This window comes from Cygnus olor, chromosome Z (genome assembly GCF_009769625.2).
Source record: "Cygnus olor isolate bCygOlo1 chromosome Z, bCygOlo1.pri.v2, whole genome shotgun sequence".
Classification (NCBI taxonomy): Eukaryota; Metazoa; Chordata; class Aves; order Anseriformes; family Anatidae; genus Cygnus; species Cygnus olor.
This window is the reverse complement of record NC_049198.1, coordinates 52,397,958-52,420,862: the sequence shown is the minus strand read 5'-3', so window position 1 is coordinate 52,420,862 and position 22,905 is coordinate 52,397,958. Positions and strand designations below refer to the sequence as shown.

Genomic DNA, 22,905 nt, shown 5'->3' with positions numbered 1-22,905 from the left:
TCAGATGTGCTCACACATCAGACACCAAAGGTGCCTCAGTGCGAGTACCTACAAAACAAGAAACCACCAAACTGGGAAGGACCTGTGACATATGGTCAAGCTGCCTGTTCCTGAAAACAAAAGCCAGGATGGTGAGGGGGTACCTGTGGGGTGTGCTGGGGTGTGGGGAAGAGAGGGTGGCACTGGGGAGGAGACTGATGGAGACGTGCAGGCAGAAGCCGAGCACCAAGAAAGAAAGAGGAGATGCAGGGCAGGTGGGGCAGTTCCTCAATGCTAATCCTACCACCGTCCTTGCTGTGTAGTAACCAGTAGTGCCCTGTTGATGGGAGATGTGGTGCAGAGCAGAGGAACGAAGTTGCACAGAGCTGCTCTGAGCTCTCCTGCATCCCCAGAGCCTCAGGGTACATACAGCAAAGAACACAAAGAAAGCAAAGAAAGTTTGGGAATGGCTGCCTACCAGCTTATCAGATTGAACTTAGACGTAAGAACTGGTGCGATACATCTAGGAAAAGGAGAGGGAAAAAATACCAAGACTACCCCCAGATATAAGTGATATTTAATAAGATATTTACACAGATCCATCTGATTATTCTGGCCCAAACAGCAAAGCAGTTCTCTCCTGCTGCAGTTGTGTATTTCCCTTCCTGTGGCCTCTCTTGACACATACTTTCTGGTGGCTGAACCCAAGGTGACAAAGCTCTCTCAGACAGTATCTCCTCCACTGTCCTGCTACAACTCACTCCTGGACCCTACTGCAGGTAGAAAGCAGTGCATCATGCGATCTTGATGTCAAAAATCACAGAATCACAGAATCATTAAGGTTGGAAGAGACCTCCAAGATCACCTGGTCCAACCATCCCCCTACCACCAACGTCACCCACTAGACCACGTCCCTAAGCACCACGTCCAACCTTTCCTTGAACACCCCCAGGGACGGTGACTCCACCACCTCCCTGGGCAACCCGTCCCAGTGCCTGACTGCTCTTTCTGAGAAGAAATGTCTCCTCATTCCCACCCTGAACCTCCCCTGGCGCAACCTGAGGCCACTCCCTCTGGTCCTATCACTGGTTACCTGTGAGAAGAGGCCGACCCTAAAGCGGAACCGGGCTGAACGCGTCAGCTCTCCTTCTTTTTCTCCTACAAGCAGAGGAGGAGCACCCCACACGGGTCCGGGGGCGGCCTCCCGCCCCGCGCCCGCCCCGGGGAGGGCTCACAGCGGGGCGGGGCCGCGCCGGGCCGGGCCGGGCCGGGCCGTGCTGAGGCGATCCGACCCGACCCGACCCGATCCCCTCCGCTCCGACCCGATCCGATCCGGTGTCAGCCGCGATGGAGCAGGACGAGGCGTCCGGCCTGCTGCCGGAGCGCGGCCTGTCGCGGCTGTCCCGCTTCAAGGCGTACCGGCGGCGGTGGTTCCTGCTGGTGGTGGTGTGCCTGCTCAACTGCTCCAACGCCATGGTGAGCCCCGGGCCGGCGGCACCACCGACCCCAGCCACGGAGCGGGGCGGCCCCGGCGGCTGCTGGTGGCTGAGGGGGGCCGGCAGCGCCGCCCCGGGGTGCTGGGGCAGGGAGGGAAGGGGCAGGCTGTGGGGTTTGGGCGGCAGGCTTGTGGCCCTGCGCGGGGTTTGGGGCCGGAGGGGGTGCGGGGTGGGTCTGGAAGGCAGCAGGAAGGCGAGCAGGGCCGGGACGGAGATAAACGGGGTCGGGAGGGCAGGGGGGGCTGCTGCGGAGAGCGGTTGTGGCCTTCGGGTGGGCACGGGGGTGAGGGCAAGGAGCAGGAGCTGGCTTCCCTGTGCTGCTGGCCTGCGCCGGAGGAGTTCCCCGGGCAGGGAAAGGAGCTACGAGGTGTCCTTGCTGGGGTTTGCGGCACAAGCAGGAGTGTTTCTGTGCTAAACAACACCGCCGCGGGGACTCCTGGTCACCCACGGGTGCTCAGTTCTGAAAAACATCAAAGAAAGGGATGCCAAAACACACCTCGCCCGCTGAGCTGGTTAAAACTAAGTTCAGTAGTTACCGAGGTAGATGCATGAAGTTTCCCCCTTCCAAATCGTTGCTCATTTCCCCTTAAACAAATTGGAAGCCCAAATCGCTGCTCACCAAGTCATTGAAGACGTTGATGATAATTATCAGGCCAATGCAGAATTATTCACGCGCCTGAGGATTACTATGCCACGAACGCAGGCTGTCTGGCAGCCACGATATTGGGCACTGCAACCTGCAAACACTTAAATGCTGGGAAGGAAGAGTAGGTCGTCCGTGATGCAAGAGTGCCAGAGCAGAGAAACAGAAAAATACAGTGAGAATCAAGTAATATACTGAAACACCAAAAAAGCGAAGATACCCTCACATAGGGAAGTTCATATCCTTTGATAGCGTAAAAAGGTGTCCTGCAGAAAAGCGATGGGAAGCACTGTTTCTTGCAGCTCAGTCAGCACAGCACAAGAACATGATGTAATAGGAAGGCACCGCTGTTAGGTTAGGTGTCTGACCCTACTCAGTGTGGATAGTGGCAGCATGGGTGAAGGGCGCTGCACAAAGCTTTCCAGGCCGCCTTGGCAGACTTGCACTTTGCTGAACACTAGTAGTGAACTCGGAGAGGTACTTGAAGTGGCCTGTTTGATGTCTGCAACCCTGACATGGGTCACATTGCTGAAAACTTCGTAGCCCTGAATGATCCTGCAGTTGTCTGTCTGCTTGGTCTCTTGCCAACTTCAAACTCTCCACTGGATTATTTTGCCACTGTAGCAACTTGAGCCAGAACTTGACCACTTCAAAACTGTGTGCTCAGTAAATACCCTGGGGTAGCAATACTGTTTGTAAGCCGCGGCACATGTCTGGAATTGCAAGCATGCTGACATACAAAGTTGTGACCAAACATTTCCTGATGCTAATGTTTCTCCTAAATGTTCCAGATGAAAATCACATGAAAATCGAGGGAGTGGTTGAAAGGACATGAGATTCACGTGGTTGGTTTCTGTTTAAAAGTTCCAGATGGAAAGATTAATTTACCAGTTCTGCGGTGTGAAAATTGCCATGGAAGTTAAGATGAGTCCTTAACTCCTGTCCAGATGTTGCATGCAGTACTTTGTCCTATGTATACCTGTGTCAGTCTGTCTGCAAAATGCCTGTGGTGAGGATGCATGACTTACAAGTTGTCTTAATTGGGGAGAACAAGTCTCCTCGTGGGGTGGACCAAGCTCCCAGGACGATGCTGTGTATTCTTCACTCTTACCCATGCATGCATGCAGCTTTCTATTAGTGGCCTTCGATGTCACTGAAAGTGACAGACAGCAGACAATCCTGAGAGAGAGAGGCTGTCGTCAGTGTCGTGAACGCAATGTAGGAGCAAACTTGTCAGCAGGAAAGCACGCTCAGTCATGCAGCAAGGGCAGGATGAGAAAGAAATGGTTCTTTGTTCATTCTGTGCTAGGATTGTGTTTGGGCAAAGCCGGGCCAGATCATGTGGTGCTGAGAGAGGAACTGCTTCCTCCTGCTCTGCACCATCACGTGAAATCCTTTCTTTAAGCAGGGAGCATAGCAGGGTAGATAAGGCATAAGGAGGGTTTTTACACCAAAGGTAAATGGTCTCTTTCTTCCACCTCTGTTACTGACCTGGGTTTAAAAGCCTCTGTCTCTGATTTATACAAAGTGGGTACTATCTTGCTGAAGTTTGGTTCTCATTTCCTAAATCCTGCTATTCTGGAAATTGCTAGCTGAAAATATCTTAAAAAGTCCGTAAGTAGGCACTGTCTACCATGTTCACTTCCTGCCTGAAGTCCTGGGCCAAGAGGCTCTTCTGACCACTGCTGAGCTAAGCTTAGATGATTGCTCCCCAGACATCTTTTGCCACCACTTCAGTTGAGGGGTGACCTAACTGTGCCTGTGGTTGCTCTCCAGATTTGTGAAACTGATGCTGTGGTTTTCAGTGTGTGTTTTTTTTAACTTGAAGCCTTAATGTGTAATAGTAGTCAGGGAGTGCTGACAGCTGCTCTAGCAGTGGACTGCTTTAGCAACACCTTCTTCCTCTTTGCCTCCTTACTACTGAGCTAAAAGGGTGGAAACTCTGTGCTTCACAGGAGGAACTGCTTCTTGCCTTAATGCTAGGGACAGAGAAAAGCACAGAGAAATGAAAGTGAGAGTGTTTCCTGCTTTGTTCTGTGCCTGTCAGCGTGAGCACGCCGGAGAGGAGGAGGGGAGCCGAGGGCTGGAGCTGGCTCACACGTGGCTGGACGGTTCCTGACTCACCTGCCTGGAGGACTTACACCACCACTTGGTGTACTTGGGAGAGGAAGGAGAGCCCCACGAGTGGAGACGGCGTGCTCCAGGGCAGGGTGCGCACGCTCCTCACCCGCACCTGTCCGGCCCAGCAGTGCCCTTGTAGATACGCATGCACACACAGCTGCCACCACCTGGCCCTTACATCCTGCCAGTCTCCCCAAGAGCTGTAAGAAGCTACAACTGAGATCCACGTGGGGATCTGACCCATCCGGAGGTCTCGCCTCTGTCCTTCCTTCCTAGGCAGCTGCGGGGGTTCTTTGCTTCCAGTCTTTGCGTCCGTTTTGGTGACCAATGAGCTCGAAGGTGAGGAACCTGGTGTAGGAGCTTCGTGGCTTGGTCTCAGGAGAGGAGGAGTCCTGCATGCCTCAGAGGGACGTGCAACATCAGCTTCAGAACAGCCACGGTGGTGTGATCCAGAGAGCACGCTGAGGCTGGGACAGCTGCTGCAGGCAGCGCCTGGCTGAGGGTTGCTGAGCTGTGCCTGTCATAAAGCAGAAGGTCCCATTTCATATAAGCCATCCCCTTGGCTCCTCCTCTTCAAGCTGCGCAGAAAAGGTGTTACAGGGGCACGGCCATGCCGTGCAGAGCTATACACAGTATGCCTGACAGCGACGAACACTCCATATGGCAGCTTGTGTTAGCTGGTGCTGCCATTAGCCCAGCAAAATGGCCTGCCTTCCACCCTGCCTGGTTGCATGTGCTTGCTGTTCTACAAATCATATTGCTTGTCACATTTAAAATCCTGATTTATTGGCGAGGGGGGTAGACATTGGTAAACAGCTTGCGTTTCATGAAAACTAACATTTTTCTACACCTTCTGGCGGGGCTGTGCCTGGTTATGTGTGTGATGCATCAACATCAACCCTAAGTGCTCCCCGAGCTCTGGAAATCCTAGGGCTGTGTTTATGTGTCCCTATGCAGCTCACAGCTGTTGCTTACCGAAGTGAGTCTGTCTGTCCTGCCCTCACCTTGCTGCCGTTCCAGGCAGGAGTGGAGGTGCTGCTGAAGTGGGAGGGAGGGCAGATGCTTGGCACCTTTGGAATGGGTGGAGGGGAGTTGGGTCCTGCATGTGAGATGGACCCTGGGCGGTTTGTGTGGGAGTGAAAAAAGTAAAAGCGGTGGGACAGAGGAACAGAACCTGGGGAAGATGGAGGTGGAAAGGGCATGAGAGCAGGAGAAAACCTAGAGGGTTTGGGTGAGGAAGAGGGCTGGATCAATTTCTTAGAATCAATTGAGTTTACAAGGGAGAGAGAGCAACAAAGAAGCTTAGACAGAATGAGAACAGCTGTAAATTAAAAGCATAGGAGTGCCCAAGCAGGCCTGCAGTGAGCAGGCAGCCCCGTAGCAGGAGATGTGGGAGAAGAAAAATCAAAATGCCAGCTAAAAGAAAGTCAAAGCAAAGGGAGGCAGAGCTGAAAGTGGAGCCAGGCCCTCTCCAGCATCAGTATTGGTCAGATAGTTTGAGTTTCAGTGCACTTGCTTTCCACGGTGATCCCACATCGCCAAAGGAGGTGTGAAGGGGACTCTCCTGTAATTGAGAATATAAATATACCATGGGTGGAAAATATTTCTGTCTTTTTCTTTTGATGGGGCATAGATATACCCAGGCAGCCAGCTGTGTGCTGAAAGCATTGGCGTGCAATTTCTTTCCTCACTCACAATCTTCATCCACCTAATTGTGGAAGGTGAGTAAACACTGAACCCGCTCCCAGCAAGAGCCTTGGCTGATCACACAAAGGTGTGTCTGAGGCCAGTGCTGCGATGTGAGCTTTGTGTTGAACGCAGGAGATCTGGCATCTCAGCTCACTGGAGAGCTGCAGAAAAGGCTGATGCTGAGAGTCTGCGCTAGGCCACTGATAACACATGCACAGCTTCTCTGCCACTGGCATTTACTTATCACACCCCTGCTAGCAGAAGGGCTTAGATGATCAGTGATTTGCTTGTGGCTACTCTCACACAGTGATGCCAGGAAGGAAGAAAAGGCCACTTCCCATTATGTTTCCATTTAATCTGGTAGCTTTTATGGTCTCTGGCACGTCAGAAGTCAATAGGAGCACTGGAGAAAACCAGTAGCAGGGTGTCGGGTCTCACCCCCCTCTGAGGTTACCCAAGCCCTTTCAGTTATGCGTTAACATGCATCTCATGTCTGCACAGTGCAGGCAGTGAAGGGGAAGCTTGTGATGGCAGAGAGGGGTACCTGAAAAGAGGCAGTGGGCTGGAGTTATTTTCTAGAAAAGCTGAAGGGTTTTATTCATGTTTCTACAGACTTTATCATCTCAGGTATTCATCACCTGCATGATCATCACCTAACAGTGGAGTAGCTTATGTCCACGTCATTGAAACCCATTTTTAGGTTAGGCCAGTCTTTTTGTAAAGCACTGAAGAGGGCATCTTAGCAAAGGATGCGCAGAAGTATCTTTACATCTGGGATGGTACTCTTATTTCTTTCTTGTGGGCATGACCTCAGGATTGATTTCAGGATCAAAGCAGGCCTTATCATTCCCAGAAGAAACCAGGAGCAGACAGTAATGTTGTGAAACCAGTGCGACTAAAACGGGGTGTAGGGGAATATTTTCAGATAAGGCACTGGAAGGATCAGTTGCATCGTTATTAATGTACCTCTTGTGTTTCCCTGTCATATGTTCTGATAAGTATGCAAATTTCTACGTCCTCTCCCAGCCATTGAGTGTGTGTAGGACAGCATGAAATAAAATACTCCATGTGGCAAGTGTGAACCTCTTGGCTGACAAATAGCAAATATGTTCTTACAAGGATACATCCAGAGCTTGATAACAGCCAATAATGCCAGGCTGAGTTTAAGAGGCTGCTAGTTGCAGAGAGGAAAAGTTAGCCTCTGTTTTGTTAATGCTAATGCAGGAGGATTGCTTGTAGTTTACATCAGGTAAGTATGTGTGTCGGGGGCCAATGTGTTCAGCCTGAGGAGAGAAAAAGGTACGGACCTCCACTTCAGCCAGCTTCCAGCAGCAAGGCAGGAGGATTGGGGATGAGAAAGTGAAATGGATGAGGAGCTCAGGGTCAAGATAATGATGGTGTCAGTGCCAAAATACTACCAGCATGCAAACACTGAAGGTCTGAGTTTTAATTACTAGCCTTAACATCTGAATTTCAAGGAGAGACTAAGACAGCCAGCCTCTTCATGATGTAATTATTTTGAGGGGATGCTGAAAATCTGTTCTGGTAAAGGTGTTCATGCATACCTACCTTTGTTCTCTCTTCTGCAGCTGTGGCTGACCTTTGCTCCTGTGGCTGACAAGACAGCTGCCTACTTCCACATTTCTCTGGAGATGGTCAACTGGCTCTCAATAGTGTACCTGCTCATCTCGATCCCATTTGGTCTGGTGGCAACATGGGTTCTCGACAGCGTGGGTCTCAGATGCGCCGTGAGTTGAACTGTTCTGTTACCCTGAGGGCTTTTCACCCAGAGACAGCAGTGGTGACATCCCTGTGGATTTAGTTGCACAAAGCACTAGCATGTGTACTGTGAATGGGAGTCTTGCCAAGTGCAGCAGAGGATGGGTGTGTTGAAAGCTCGGTTCTATTTCAGTAATAGTTGTCACCACCTCTGAGGGGGGGAGCTGTAGGAAAAGTCAGAATAATGTTGCATCCCTACTTGCCTTTTTCTGCTTTGGTTTTTGTTGTCTTAGCCAACTGACAGGGACAGACGGTGTGAGCTGACTCTGTGAGGAGCTTGCTGGAGTCAGGCAAGGTTTGCTAGTGAAGACACAACTATTTTGCTTGCGAGGCCATTTTAAAGAGTAGCAGGGCAGGGTGCAAGCAAGCAAGAGACCCTTGTCATCTTACAGCTTGCTCAGTGCAAAGCCAACTTGGGATCTCAGCACAGTCTTCCCAAAAGCAGAGATGCTGGGGTTGTGGCACTGAGACACTAGCACTCTAGCAGGACCTGTATACTGCCTGACTTATTTCCACGGTCTTTGAATTGTCACAACAACATATATGCGTGATGGTGCAAACTTGAAAACAGAGTGAAAGTAGTGAACTTTGGATTTCTCCTCAATTCCGCGAGGATACCTGTTGTCTTGCGTAAGCTACATGATGGTGTAGAGCAGGACAGACAGCCTTCTTGCTCCTTAAGGGGACTGGTGAAGAGGTTACTGTTGGGTCAGGAGCATCCTGCAGTGACCCAGAGGGATGGGGACAGTCTGCAGGCAACTTTCTGTGCAGCAGATATTAACAACCCAATGTCTCCTGTAGTGCATCTGGGACTTGTTTATGCTGTCCTGTTGCGTTAAGTTCTGTCCTTTAGGCTGCAGCACACAACTCCTGGCTATTTCTGCTTGCTGCAGGTGATCCTGAGTGCGTGGCTGAACATGACGGGTAGCATCATCCGGATGTTCAGTGTCATGAAGTTCATGAGCTTGGGCTCCCAGAATTACTGGTACCTGTTTGTTGGTCAGTGCCTCTGCGCACTGGCTCAGCCCCTTGTCATCTTTTCACCGACAAAGCTGGCAGCGCTATGGTTCCCGGACCACCAGAGAGCAACAGCAAACATGATCTCATCAATGTGTAAGTGACAGCTGCAGAGTAATATTGCTGCCTTGCAGAACTTGATAGCATTTGTTTGCCTTTCAGAAACAGGAGGCAGAGGAAACCCTCTGTACCACAGCTTTTTTGCCTTGCAAATACAGCTCTGCACGAGTGTCATAAACAGGTGCAATTAAACCAGTGGCTTCAAGGCCTCAGAAAACAGACAGGCATTTCCACGCTGGGGAGCAAGAAGTGGGCTTTAACCACATGCAGATGCAAAGGCACCCTCTCCCCTAACAAGGCAACCATCTTTGCCCAAATATCATGGTGTTCGAGGACAGCCATCAGTGTTATTAAATATAATGTCTTTGTAGTGGTCTTATCTCTGGAACTTGTAGTGCAAGTCTCCAATTTGCAAATGATGCTTGTAATCACAGTTGTCAGATTCTGTAACCAGGTAGAGGTGAGGCTGCAGCATCCATTTTATCCACCAGTTCTTCCAGTAGCAAGACTGAGCTTGTATTCCAAATTGGTATACATGCATACCTGCATTAAACATACTCAGCTGGCCATGCAAACACATTGAGTGTTCTAAATGCAGCAGGACTACTCACAGAGAAACCAATTCTTGCTTGTGAAGTCCCTGAGGTAAAGTGCCTGGAATCTGGGAAACTGGAGAGGAGGCGCCAGGTATGCTTGCTCTGATCCCATCCCTCTCCTGGTTGCTTGTTTCCTGCTAGATAGAGGGAACTGCACTTGATAGACCTCTTTCCTCCCTCTGTGTAACATTTTCCCCAGCTTCACTCTCCAAGGACTTGCAAGGTGCCCCAGAAACTAGGCTGGCCCACTGACTCCAGCTGGCAAATCTCACGTTACCTGCACGTACGGGAGAGCTCCACCTGTACCTGCCTCCACACTGCCTTGGATTTGTGTGGGAAGGGATAAGTCAGAGGAAAAAGCTAGTGTAGGAGGACACCTGTACGGCTTTCCAATGTTGGTGTGCTGGTGCAAACCCAGAGCATGGGTGCTATTATTTAGCAAGAATGGATTCGTGATGTCAGAACAAAGCAATTCCTTTTTGTACTGCCTTCCCTAGAGTAGGGTGCACCTGATAGCTCACCTTCTTTCCTAGGGCTGAAGTAGATCTTCACCTTCCCTGCTGGAGAAGGATCTCTGTTGTCAGTGGGGTGCGATACAGGTACTACCAGAGGAGTACAGAAGTCGCTGGTGGGGACCACCGGGCACTGCCGTCCTTCTCCACAGTGTGAAGGATCACAGCCTCCAAAAAACTTTTTTTTTTTTTTTTTAAGTGAGAGAGCAGCCAGAGCAGCCAAATAGTATTTCACTGATACAGTGACCTCAGCCCCTACAAGAATAAATGGATTTAACTATGAGAACAAATACAACTGAAGAGCACGGGACAGCAGATACCCAAGATCTGAAGCTGTTCAATCTGTGGCATGTTGAGATACCAGCGTGAGGACTGAAAGGGCTGTTATTATTATCTGCTGCAATGCTTGCATATTGTTGTTTAGCAAGCATCCATTAATGGTTTCTGGTTACACCCATTACTGTACAAAATCAGGATTTCATTTTTAAAAAGTTTGAATATTGCCTAGAAGGAGCATCAGCCACAGCCCAGTCGTTTACTTCAGTGGTTAATTACCTCACCGGCAAATGCCTACATGTTACTTCTCATCTTGATGCTCCTTATCCCCCAGCCACTGAGTCTCGTTGCACCTGTTTGGCAAGTAGTTATGGACAGTCACCTCATCTCTCCTTTGTCTAGAAAGACTGAACTGCTCCAATGCAATCACTTCACAGGCACGTTTCCCTCTTCCTCTTCCCACATATCTCCATGTCTGCCTGTTGCTCACATCAGCTTTTTCTCTGAGCTCGCTCCAGTTTATCACTCCCTGTTTCCTGTGTTAATGCCAAAGCAGCACTCAGTGTTGCACACAGAAACTGGCCCTGCCAGTATCCCCACAGCTTCTGTTAGTACGTCTGAGTAGGATTTGCTGTGTTTGCATGCAGATGAAAACAGACCCTGCAGACAGGATCCAGCTGAGCAGCTGAGATCACTGTGACTCATCTGTGCTCATTGGTATTTACCAGACTCAGTCCTCCTATCACTGCTAGAGACTTACTCACACAGAAGCAGAACCAGGCCGAGAATGGATCCCTGTGAAGATGGTGAGAAATTCTTCCGTGCAAGAAGAAAGACTTGGCGAGTCCACTGAAGTGGTCTCTGCTTCATCTGCTGGATTCTTTGCTTTCCGTGGTCTGTCAGCATCTCATTTTCTGCACCCTGTACAGTCTTATTGCACCAGCATCACCGTCCACAAAACACACAGTCCCACAGTGGAGTAGTCCAAGCTAATCCAGCCAAAACTCCTGCACCATTATGTACTGTTGATTAGCTCCAGTGATCTCCTTCCCATTCTTTCTCAGTCTAGGCCTGTATCGTTTCCCTTCCCAGGAGGAGAAGGCTGAAACCCTGTAATGACTTGGGTAGGCTCACTTAGTCTTTTCAAATTTAGCTCAATGCTTACATTTCCATCTCCCCATCTCCTCCCTCAGATCTGCTTCACTATACAAATAGCTCATGGTCATACACATGATCATACTTTTTAGTCAGTCCCTTACAATGCCCACATTTATTTTACCGAAACGCAGCTGTTTAAATCCATCTCCTTGGAAACTGTTGTTTAACCGTGTCCACTTAATGTTAGTTTGGAGCAGATAACATTTCACCCAGGTCATGTTACATGAACTGGTACTTTCCCAAATGTAGAGCAGAAGTGCTGTGACTGTTGTGTGCTATGGCAGTGTTAATGATGCCTCAACAGAACCACAGAACAGAGGAGGCTCTAAGGCATCCCTTGGGATAGTCCGCACAGGCACAGGCTGCCCAGAGAGGCTGCAGAGTCTCTCGTGGATATTTAGAAGCCATCTGAACATGGTCTTGAGCAACTGGCTGTAGCTGACCCTGGTCTAAGCAGGAGGGATTGGACTAGATGATCTTAAGAGGCACCTGCCAACCTCATTGATTCTTTGTTTTGGTGATTCTGTGTGCACTTTTGCCTTTGGAAGAACTACTTTTGTTCCACACACAATGGAATTTTGTTCCGCATTGATGTAATTCAGCACAGTCCTTCATTTACAGTGGTTGAGCTCTGGGCTGTCCTGCACATCATTAATACCCTCCTGCTGAGGACTGGTGGAAGGTGTACACAGGACACACGCTGTGCATTGGATGGCCAGTCTTCTCAAAACGCAATGCACAGCCCAGCAGTAACAAGGGTTCTCTTTGTTTTAAAAGGGATGTTTTGCTGATTTTTTTTTTTCTGAACTAAATGTCCGTATGTTCTCAGAGCTACCAGATCATGGCATGTTTGTTACTTTTGAGAATGAAATTCACAAACACATCAAGCGCAGAAAGGTGGCCAGGCATTCTCCTTGATGCCTACTACTTTATTGGTATACTTGCTCTACTTGTGGGGGAAGGTTAAGATGGACCAACTGTGACTTGGCTCCTTCTCCTGAACTGCAAGTGCTTATAGCATGCTGTTTTTCTGCTTACTGTGAAAAATTAATCTTTCTGTTTTAAGGCTGGATAGCAGTGACAATGGATAATCATATTGCAGGAATGTGTGAGGAGAATGGGGAAACCATGGTGGCAGTGAAGTAGTCAGGAGACATTGAACTTGGAGGAAGGCTGAGGAGGTGACACATGAGGGCATCACACTGCATTCAGAAATGTCCCAGCTAGTGCTAGGATGCATACTCTTCTAGCTCCAGATTCAGGTCGGAGTCTAAGATTGCCTGGGGGGAGCATCTCTATTTGTTACTGCTGCTGTATAACATCAGGACAGATGACGTGGATTGGCCATCCTCATTTTGTCCCCTCTGATTAGCGTTTACTGGACCAGCCTTACAAGGATGAAGACAGCATAATTCGTAAATGAAAACCAGGTTCCTGTTACACGGGTTAGGTGTTGTAGGAAAATGGGTTTATACAATGGACTTCCTGAGTGTGGGGGAACAGATGTGGCAACAGTGAGACCTCCTGGTTTCTCCATATATATACCTTGGTCTGTCCATGCTTGTTGCTCTGCTACATACTGCAACTCTGATGCTGACTTGGTAGTAGGGATTGACAGGTGATTATGACTGCTTGCATGAATAACATATTTTTCTTTTATTTTCTTTCAGCCAATCCCTTGGGTATTCTCATAGCAAACGTGCTGTCACCTATACTAGTTCCTGAAGGAAAGCACATCCCATTAATGGTAAATGAAAACTGGCTTAATCAGCCAGCTGGGCTGATTGGGGTCCAGCTTGTTTATATATTTGGAAGCAGTGGAGCTGGAAAGACTGGTAACATGTCTTTGCTTTGTGTTGTGTAGCTGGGTGTTTATGCCATCCCAGCGCTAACAGCCTGTGCTCTAGCAACTGTGGGGATTCATGAGAAAGTTCCTCCGACACCTCCTTCGGCCAGCGCCACCAACTCCACCTCTCAGCCATTCCTCACAGGGCTCAAAATGGTAAGTGCTGCAGCACAGAGAGAAAACAGTGCTGAAGTGAGGGATGTAGCCCTGCCAGACAGGGACGCGCTGCGGAATCTGCTGACAAAGCAGACTCTGAATAGCTCTCCACCAAACCTGGCACAGAAAGCCTCCTGAAGGAGACCAGGTTCCCTTCCTTCCTCAGGGAGTGGAAGCTGCTCACAGCAAAGCCGTGAGAGACATTACCTGACCGTTCAGCCTCTGGCTGGCTGCTGTTCAGCTGGCTAACAGGCACATCTGAACTCATCCAAGAGGACCACACAACCTGAGCCTTCTGAGGTGGTAACGGATGTGCTAATGGGTAGGACAGCATGTGGCAAAGCAAAGAAAGAATTTGGGACACTGAAGAGATCCCTTCTTCCTATATGGTCTCTGCTTTTACTTGTCTGCTGGCTGAACTGACAGGAGAGAGCCAAGGTCCCTTAGTGCTCACAGGTTTGCCCTCAATGTTTTTGAGGGGTCAGAGCCTCAGATCCTCAAATGTATTTGTCACAGCCTGGCCTTTCTTCCCTCTTTGCTTGTTTAAATATGTTAACTTTTTCCTCTAGCTCCTGAGAAACAAGCCGTACATCATCCTGGCAGTATGCTTTGGAGGAGGAATTGGGATGTTTACCTGCTTTTCGGCTCTACTAGAACAAATCCTTTGTGAAAAGGGTTATTCAAATGTGAGTCTTCCTCCTTTCATCCCCACTGTCCACAGCATCTGTGATAGAATCAAGATAATTTACCCAATAAGGGACTTAGAACAGAATGAAGACAAAATGAATATGATGCAGTGTCTCATATCTTATTTGCTTGTATTATTTAACGTAGGTTAAGCAGTACATTAATGCAGAGCACAGGCAATCTTTCAGTGTAATGGATGATTTGTGTTTCTATTACTGCCTCTGGCCAGGCTCCCATTCACAAATGAAAAGCTTTTTCTCCCTAAACACTATTTAGGAAAAAAAAGTGTTCCATTTTTTCTTAAGCACTCCAGAGCACTGATGTCTAAGCAGCCTTCTGGCATCTTTCCCAAAGGGGGATGGAGGCTCCGATGGGCCCTGGAGTGAGCAGGACATGGAAGGCAGGCTGGTGCAATTTCCTTTTTTCTTTGGACAGTCTTACACGAAGCCAAGGCAGTAGGAAGTCACAGGTACTGCAACAGCTCTGTTTCCCCATCATTTCCTGGACTCTGGCCAGGTGCAGCTTTTACAGCTGAGCACAGGGCGTGCACAGGTGAGATTCTTCCTGTTGTCTCTGTGCAGTAGCAAGGGGCTGTTTCAGTTCCTGCATTTCCCCTTCAGTCCTGCTGCTTGTACCCCCTTGGAGGTCCTCTTAACTCTCCAGCTGATGGGTCTGCACATCTATACGCCTGCTCTGCACCCAGCCTTCCTTCTTAGGCGTACCAAGATTTGATGTCCATTGAGACCGTGGTGCTGTGACCCAGTTGTCCACAAGCATGTGATTCGGGGCCCAGTTATTTGCTACTCATAGTCCTTTGGGGGAAACTTGCCCTACCTCAGAAAGTGATCCACTAGCAGCAGGCAGATGGGTCAGTGACATTAAAACCTCTTCCTAACCACTCTGTTTTCTTGGCTGCTTGCTTTTCTGCCCTCCAGGTATTTGCCGGCCTGAATGGTGCACTGTTCACAGTCTTTGGTTTGTTGGGAGCCTTCCTGCTAGGACTGTATGTTGACCGGACGAGGAATTTTATAGAGTCCACCAAGATCTGTTTCTGTCTGAGCGCGCTTGCCAGCATCGTGTTCGCAGTGGTGAGTTCTCACTTGCATTGCACCATACCTGTGGGCTTACTTCTGTTGCCATCTAATAAACCATCAACTCAAAACAGGGTGATTTGACTTAATAGCGTTTGTTAAGTTACATGTTCTACTTTGGGATAATCTACCTGGGATAGGATTTTTTTACAGAAAAAACATTTCCTGGAGATTTCACAGAGGAACTGTGGACCCTCAGACAGACTGCTTCAGGATATAAATTGGTGCAATTTACTCCTTTACACTGGATCACCTCTTCGTTACTTCTCCTCCATTTCCCTGCCTCACCCTCATCCCTTACGGGTGAACTACTAGTTCCGGGTAGTAAAATGAAAACCACCCATCAATGAATTTGGATTCCGGACAGTTTTCCTTGCCTTTACCAGTTCCAGCCAGGCCTCTGGAGCTGTGCCAGGAGAGACACCTGGTGTTCGTATGTGGTAATTTAAAACATAGTTAAAGAAGGAGGTAGCAGCACAGTGGCTGCACTATTTACACCCTTGACTTCACTAGCTCTGGGACAAGGCCATGCTTTTTCCACAAGAGCTAGGGATGAGGCTGTTGTTGACACTAAACTGATCACCAGCTTTTGTAGATGTTTCAGGTGTTTTTGTCTAGTGGTTTTGGGTTTTTGTTGGTAGTACTCCGATGTTACAAACATGAGTCTGACATGATAAAGAATAGTTTTCAGTTTATACTGAGCTGTAGTAACCCAATGAATTCTCATATGTAACCCACTGCAAATGCCACTTCTGAAATGTTAGCTTTCATCAGGACAGAAGTGTGTGTTTCACGTGGTTCTGGAGATGCCCTCTTGGTAATTGAGTGCACTCTTCATAAGTTACTGTCCAGGAAATCAAGTCACAGTATTATAATTACATCCACATTTTTCAGATAATTCTGCTGATCCAGTCTCTCTCCTTTATAAAGTTTGACAGCTAAATCTCCATTTTGTAGCTATTGGTTGACTAGGGGGTTGGAGGAAGAAGAGATGTGGTACTAGTGGAGCACTTGGGACTTCCTGTGGTTATGGGTTCAGAGACATTCTGTGCAGCAATGTTGACACTGAGACCTTGGTGCTGTTATTCTGCCCTCAGGCATCTCGGTTCAGAGGTCAGGCCATCGCTTTGGCCATCGCCAGCTCAGTCTTTGGTTTCTTTGGTTTTGCCATCTACCCCATTGCCATGGAGCTGGCTGTGGAGTGCTCCTACCCTGTGGGAGAAGGCACATCTACAGGACTGATTTTCGTTGCAAGGTAAGCACGCTGGTTAAATCCAGCCAGCCGTTGAGCTTAGGTTCACGCACACGGGTGTGCGGATGCAGCTAGAACAGTGTGGGCATCATGCCAGCCATGCTGCCAAACTGCCTCCCTGCTATCCAAGTATGCGAGCACGGCAAGGAGGGAGCTGGCTGAGCTGCAGAGCTGATGAGCTTCCCCTGTAGGTTTTAAAGGAAGTAAGAGTGTGAAATTGGTACAGAAAAGGCAAGAAGGAAGCTGGAGGTCTCTCCCTGGATTAAATCCCTCCCTAAAACAGGATTTAGCCATGCCCTGCCTACCTTTAAAGAAGGAGGGGTCTGTGTGTTCATTCCCACAGCAGTACAGGGAGATGTGAGGTCTCAGTGCTCAGCTGAGGGAGATGGGGCTCACCACTTACGGGGTGACTGGTCACACCAGATGGGGCAGTGATGGTCCTTTCCACGATCAGCTTACATACCTTGGGCTGGCACTAGACTACTGCCAGACTCACGAGAGCCCTAAGCAATGATAAACGTGGCCCAGTTCCACTTGTGTGTGTCAGGTGGAGCTGCAGCAGCAAGAAACACCAAAGAGGAGCATTAGATGCCTCCCTAAGGGGCTGTTGTCTCCCATTGGCTGTGGACTTTGTTGCTGCTGCCAGACAGCTGTGAATGAGGTAGAGGCTGAAGTCTTTTTCCCATCCTCACCCCTGCAGCAGGAGGTATTTCCAAGTCTCTGGCCAGTGACTAAGCCTCATCTCCTTGACAGCTGTAGTTCAACACCTTCTCACCTCCACTGTGAGTGTGCAGTGGTCCTGCCATGCCTGCCCCGTGTTTGGAGGTGTGCTGACTTGGCCACCCTCTGACCCCAGGCCAGTTAACCAAGAATGGGGGTTAGAGGCAGCCAGTCATGGCATTCTCTGCAAGAAGGACCCCACTCCAGAAAGGGACCTTGCTTCCTTCACATTGGGGAAGCCGGGCTTGTCTGCAGCACTGGTGAATGGGTCAGGGGCAGTCACTGCATGCTGGCTTCTCCCCACAGCCAGATTGAAGGTGTGATTTTAATGATTCTGCTACAAGCCCTCACCGTGCGTATTTCTGAGGACCCATCCTCCACCTGCGCCCTTGACCAGGATGGAGCCCTGGACTGGACAAGTAAGCACATCCCTGGGAAGTGATGCTGGACAATTGCTTGCACCCTACATGTCCCCTGCTCCTGCCCATATCTCACTGTGAGGGAGCCTGCAAGACTGATTCCCACCGCAGCCTATCTCTTGACCACCTTTTCCAACCTGCCTGTGCACTCTTGCTGCTCCTGCTAAAACAGTCCTGAACGGTTGAAATGGGGAAGACATCTAAGATGCCAAAAATGCTGCTGATGGCTGTGGGTTACAGTTCCTCTTACAGCCACTTTGCAGAGACCTGAGCTTCACCAAGCTCGCAAGCAGCTGCTCCTGGGGGAAGAACAGCTTGGGGTCATGGGATACACAACCCTGTGTGTGTAACACAGCCTGTGCTGCTGTGCGGTGTGGCAGGTCAAGACCACAGACTGACTGAAAGTGAATTCCCTTGCATCTGCACACGCAGCTGCCTGGGTCAGTAACATGCCTGTACAGCTCTGTTCTGACTTACTCCATATTACCCTTCCTTTCCAAGCTGGTCAGGAGAAGAGGCAGCAATTGATAGAAACAGGAACACACAATTTTTTTTTGAACTGTAGGCTGAACTCTGGTCTTGATCTCTCAGCTGGTTCGTATTTATATAACACTGACACCAAGTTCTGGGGACATGCCATAACAGAGGCTGCCAAACACCTTTGTATATAATCCTCAGCTGAGCAGAAATCCCCAGAAGCCACTCCACTTGCTGGTAGGGAACAAGTCATCACAGTAGCTGCTCCCAAAAAGCAATTTGGCTGCTTTGTGTCTGAAGGTCTGCAACATTCCTCCTCATCAGATCAGAGCTTATGATTAGGTACCCATCCCTACTCATTTGTGGTTTGATACATGCAGGGACATATATGTGGAGAAACGTGTGGAGGTGTTTATTTGAGATACTGTTTGAATAAGAGCATAACTACTTCCAGACATTGTATAAATTTCCTTTTTTTTTTTTTTATCAGAAAAGCTTGTTAAGACACAGGTTTTTTCTTCAGTTAAAGTTTATCTTTAGTGAACCTTTGCTACACCTTGCTTTTAGATAACAAAACAAAGCTACCTGTGATGACCTGTTCTCTTATGAAGCCCAGGTGTTTTAAGTCTTTCTTGTAATATCCTTCACCTGCCCCCAACACACAAATGTCCACACACATACACACACAGGTACATGCAAATGCACTCCCACAAACACACGGTGTGCACTGGTGTAAGGCCTCCAACCTGTGGGCCGTGCAGGACACGGCTCCTGTAAGCTTTCCACTTTTCACTCAAATCCTCTTCTAAAGCCCTTATTCTGTGAGATGATGTTTGGCTTTTACCAAACTAGTGCTCCCTCACTGTGAGCTGCACGCTGTCCTCAGGGTAGCCTCTGGGAACAGATCACCCAGGCTGTGCAGTTGTTAGGGAACTGACCTCTAGACTTCTGCACCGTTTGGGATGTGTGGATTCACCCTCTAAAAGTCTATATTATTTGCAGCTCCAGTGCTGGTGCTGGCTGGCCTCTGCAGTGCCATGGCTTGTTTCTACGTCATCTTCTTCCACACAGACTACAAGCGGCTCCATGCTGAGACAAACAGCGATTTGGTCAGGACAGAAGATACAGAATCAGCAGATGTTCCTGAAGCCTAACAAGGCTGAAAGGGGCATGCCAAGGGCCCAGTTAGGGAAGGACTCAGGCCTATGGGCAGGGACCACGACTGCAAGTGCTCAGCTGGCAGACCGGGGTGTGTGGGTCCTGCTGCACAAGAAGCACCCTGGATTTCAGAAGAGAGTGGCTACAGCAGTCACTGGGGCACCTTCGCTGATCTTCTCCCAGTCTTGTATTTATTTGTGAGTCTGGGCTGTAATACAGGCTGTGCTGCCAGAGGTCAAAGGGGAACTGGATAACTACACAGGTAACAGGTGTTTTTAGCTGACATGATTCAAGCTGAAGAAATGTTGCAGAAGAGTGGAGCATCATATTTCAGCCTTTTTTTCGTTTTCATATACATGGATCAGGAGTGAAGCTTTTGAAGAGGTGAAAGTTGATATCACAAACCTGCCAAAGAACTTGCCTTTCAGGACTATGGTTCCCATATTGCATAGCAACTTTTCCACTCTAAGTGTGGAAATAATTATTCGGTAGGAGCTAGAGCATCTGTCTGTTGCAGCAGGGAGGTGTAGGTATATGATCTGTAACACAAATCTGTTGCAATGTCCACTTTGTCCTCTCACAGAAACAGGAAAAGGAAAGCGCTCCCTGCCATGCTGACTGTAAAAGAAAAAATCAGTGAGCAGCAGAAATTAAGCATAACAGCCTTCCTTGCCCTTTCTGGTCCCCTGCCATATGCTGAGACATTCAGGAAAAGTTTGTTTTGGGCTCCTGGTGTTTCCCCATCTGTCCAACAATTCCAATGCCTCAAGCTTTTCACAAGAAGATGAACCTTATGGTTAGAGTTGTGTACTGCACCAAGCAAAGACATGCTCTCTTACAGAAAAACATTGAGAAAGCAGCTCACTTTTGGGGGAATGGTGTGGCAGCAGCTGGCAAAAGACCTGGCAAAGGTGACCACACAGAAAACGCAGGGCACCTTCACGAATTTCTGCAGGTGGTAGGCGATTTTGGTGGAAGACCAAGTAAGAAACAATGTCAACAAGCACCTTGGAGTTCTCTCTACAAGGGAAAGCTGTTGCTCAGTGTTTGAAGAGATGGTTAGTAACACAAAAGATCCTGTTTGGAGTTCAGTTCCACTAAGAATTGAAACGGGTACAATTGTTTTTCATTTTACAACGATACTTGCACAGGAGCCCTATGTCCTGCTCTGGTGTTGAAGTCTAAATCTACAGCCTGAGGACTTTTTACCCTATGACATTTTGGTGCTAAAAAATAAGATGGGTGGGACTTGGTGATGCTTCATATCATGCAGCTGGCAGAGGAGATCTCAGTATTTGTTGATTAAGGGAACTTGATGCAAATTGGACCTCTGAAAATACAGTGGCTGTTTTTCTCCAGTCCAGTTAGGGGATAATCACATAGCAAAGAATGCACTTTACCTGATAAACACTAAAGAACAGCTCTCTCAATGCCTGAATTCTCCTTCCCATTAGCAACTGGATATTTTTCTATTTTTAAAATAACTCCCTTCATCCTTCCATGGAGTCTCCTAGTTCCTACAGGTACAGCCTTGATGTCCCTGATAAGCACTGCTATCTGTCAAGAGGAGCAGGAAGGAAGTCTTAAACTGAGGTGAAACAAGGTAACTTTGGACCTGTCAGAGGAATTAAATTAACCATCTTTTGCAAACTGATTGGTCAGTTCTGCAGCACTGGACCTAATACACTGAACAGATTAACACCAGATTTACCCATCACTCCTGAGTCCTACTGTACTGGGAAGCAAAAAGCACTTGGTACTTTATAATTTTATATATTTACAAATGCTTATGTTTTTTAATAAAGGGTGGATTAAGAAAACATTAAGAAAAGAGTCATCTTTTTTCACTATATTAAACAAGTATTTTATAGGTCCAAGAGTGCATCACATCTGCTACACAGCACAAGCCAAAGGTCACTGATCTGGCATATGCGCAGTTAAGTTGTGCTTGAAATGTTGATAAATGGTACCTCAGATCTCTAAAAAGGCAGCGTGAAATTAGCTGCAGGTTAAACTGCAGTTAGCTCTCTGCTGAAGGACAGGTTAAGGGAGAGAGCAGACTACAAGCATCCCCAAAATCTGTCATCCTGGTCAGAGTCTGTCACACCAGCTAAGCCACTCTTTAACCTATCATATAAAAGAGATTTGAAAGGGGAGATTTTTTCTCCACCAACAGGCATACAGTTGTGTGAGGCTAATTCTGAACTGCTGATGTGAAGAGGAGCAGGTTGCTCCTCCACTTCAGGGTTTGTCATACCCTCGCAGCGTGCTGTAGAGGCGCTGTAGTACTGCTAACAGCGGAGCCAGGTAATTCATGCAAATACTTAGCTTGCACCATGAGCTGTTTGTACTGGTTCTGCTAATAACTCATTTTGTCTTTAGAAAAAAAAAAAAAATCTGGGCATGGGTGCACGCTGGCCTAATTACCACCATAGCTGAAGTTAGCATACTGCGATACACCTTTCTTTAGGGTGCATAACTCAGCTGTCGTTCACATTCAGTGCCTAGAAGAAAACTAGATTACTTGAGAGGTTTAATGGAAAAGGCACCCCAAAAGGTGCTAGGCAAAACATTAACTAGTCAAAACATCTTTTACAGTACTTTCTGACTGGGTAAGTTTCCCTCATGTACACACTCTGAGATCCTATTTCAGGAACTCTCAGATTTATTAACATGTGATGGACAGTACTGATATTATTTAGTTTACTATAACATGTTCCTTTAATAGAAGAGATGATTTAATCAAGAGCATCCCCCCCTGGAGAAAGGGCATAACACAGCATGCCTGCAGGGAGAAACTGTGGAAACTTCGCTCTGCCTCACCCGGTCCATTCTGCCTTCTCTCTGTTTTAGACAGTGACCTGCTCTCATTTCTGCTCAGAAGAAAAAAATAAAATAAAATAAAATAAAATAAAATAAAATAAAATAAAATAAAATAAAATAAAAAATGCAACCTCTCCCTGTTCCTTTCCCCAGCTGTTCTTCTGAGCTAAAAGCCTCTTTAGTCCCTTTGGCATTGCTTCCTTCTAAGAAGAAATCTTGGCAGATCCACTTCAAATAACCTGAGCTCTATTTCAACCTTCCTCTTGCCACTACCACTACTGCTGTGTGACCCAAACTTCTAGGGTATCTGTTGTTTGCAGATTGCAGATGGTGCCAAATGGATCTAGCAGCTGACACACTACATGTCCTACAGTGGGCGTCTGGTTGCCCCTGCCCCACCATGGGTGTGAAGCTTTCTAGGTCATTTTTAGGTGGGTCAGGGTCTGAGCACCTTTTCATCCATGCTCCCTGGGAGTGGCATCCTGCAAGAGTCCTTGAGCCTCACATCCTCCACGATATCTTGCCATGCAGGGATGGATAACACAGCTAGGGACCTAAGTAACCAAAGCAAAGGCCTGATTTACCTATGAATTCTGAATGTGCTAATCAGGACTTAACTAATATTAGCTTGTCTTGAACCCAATTATGAGCATACTCAGCTAGTGTAACAAGCAGTACCCACAACCTTTATAATGCTGTGATGGCAGAGCCAGACCTGCTGTAGCTGAGCATGAGAACAATCTGATCAGCAAAGGGGCAAAGATGGGTGCAGGTGCAGAAGGCAGACATTCAAGTAACTGAAAGTTGCCAGAAGATAACCACAAGAAACTACAAATAAGGAACTTCCTGAATATGCATATAATGATGACTGACAAAGCCAAAAACAAGATAAAGAGTGTCAGGAACAGATAAGGCTTCCTCTCCCTGTCTGGGGAGAGAGGCAATAGCAT

The 22,905-nt window shown here is 48.1% G+C and overlaps 1 protein-coding gene across 2 annotated transcripts; it reads left to right on the top strand.

The window, feature by feature from the left end:
- Window positions 1-1,211: 1,211 nt before the first annotated feature.
- Window positions 1,212-20,947, top strand: SLC49A3 (solute carrier family 49 member 3). Of its 2 annotated transcripts, none has more exons than XM_040540197.1 (10): window positions 1,212-1,455; window positions 7,518-7,676; window positions 8,601-8,820; window positions 12,997-13,073; window positions 13,191-13,328; window positions 13,898-14,014; window positions 14,951-15,103; window positions 16,204-16,361; window positions 17,385-17,497; window positions 18,977-20,947. In XM_040540197.1, the coding sequence occupies exons 1-10, from the start codon at window positions 1,327-1,329 to the stop codon at window positions 19,126-19,128; spliced, it is 1,416 nt and encodes a 471-aa protein (XP_040396131.1). In that variant the 5' UTR covers window positions 1,212-1,326; the 3' UTR covers window positions 19,129-20,947. The 2 variants fall into 2 exon arrangements, with proteins under 2 accessions (XP_040396131.1, XP_040396132.1); XM_040540198.1 differs by lacking the exon at window positions 1,212-1,455 and adding an exon at window positions 3,978-4,578.
- Window positions 20,948-22,905: the final 1,958 nt, after the last annotated feature.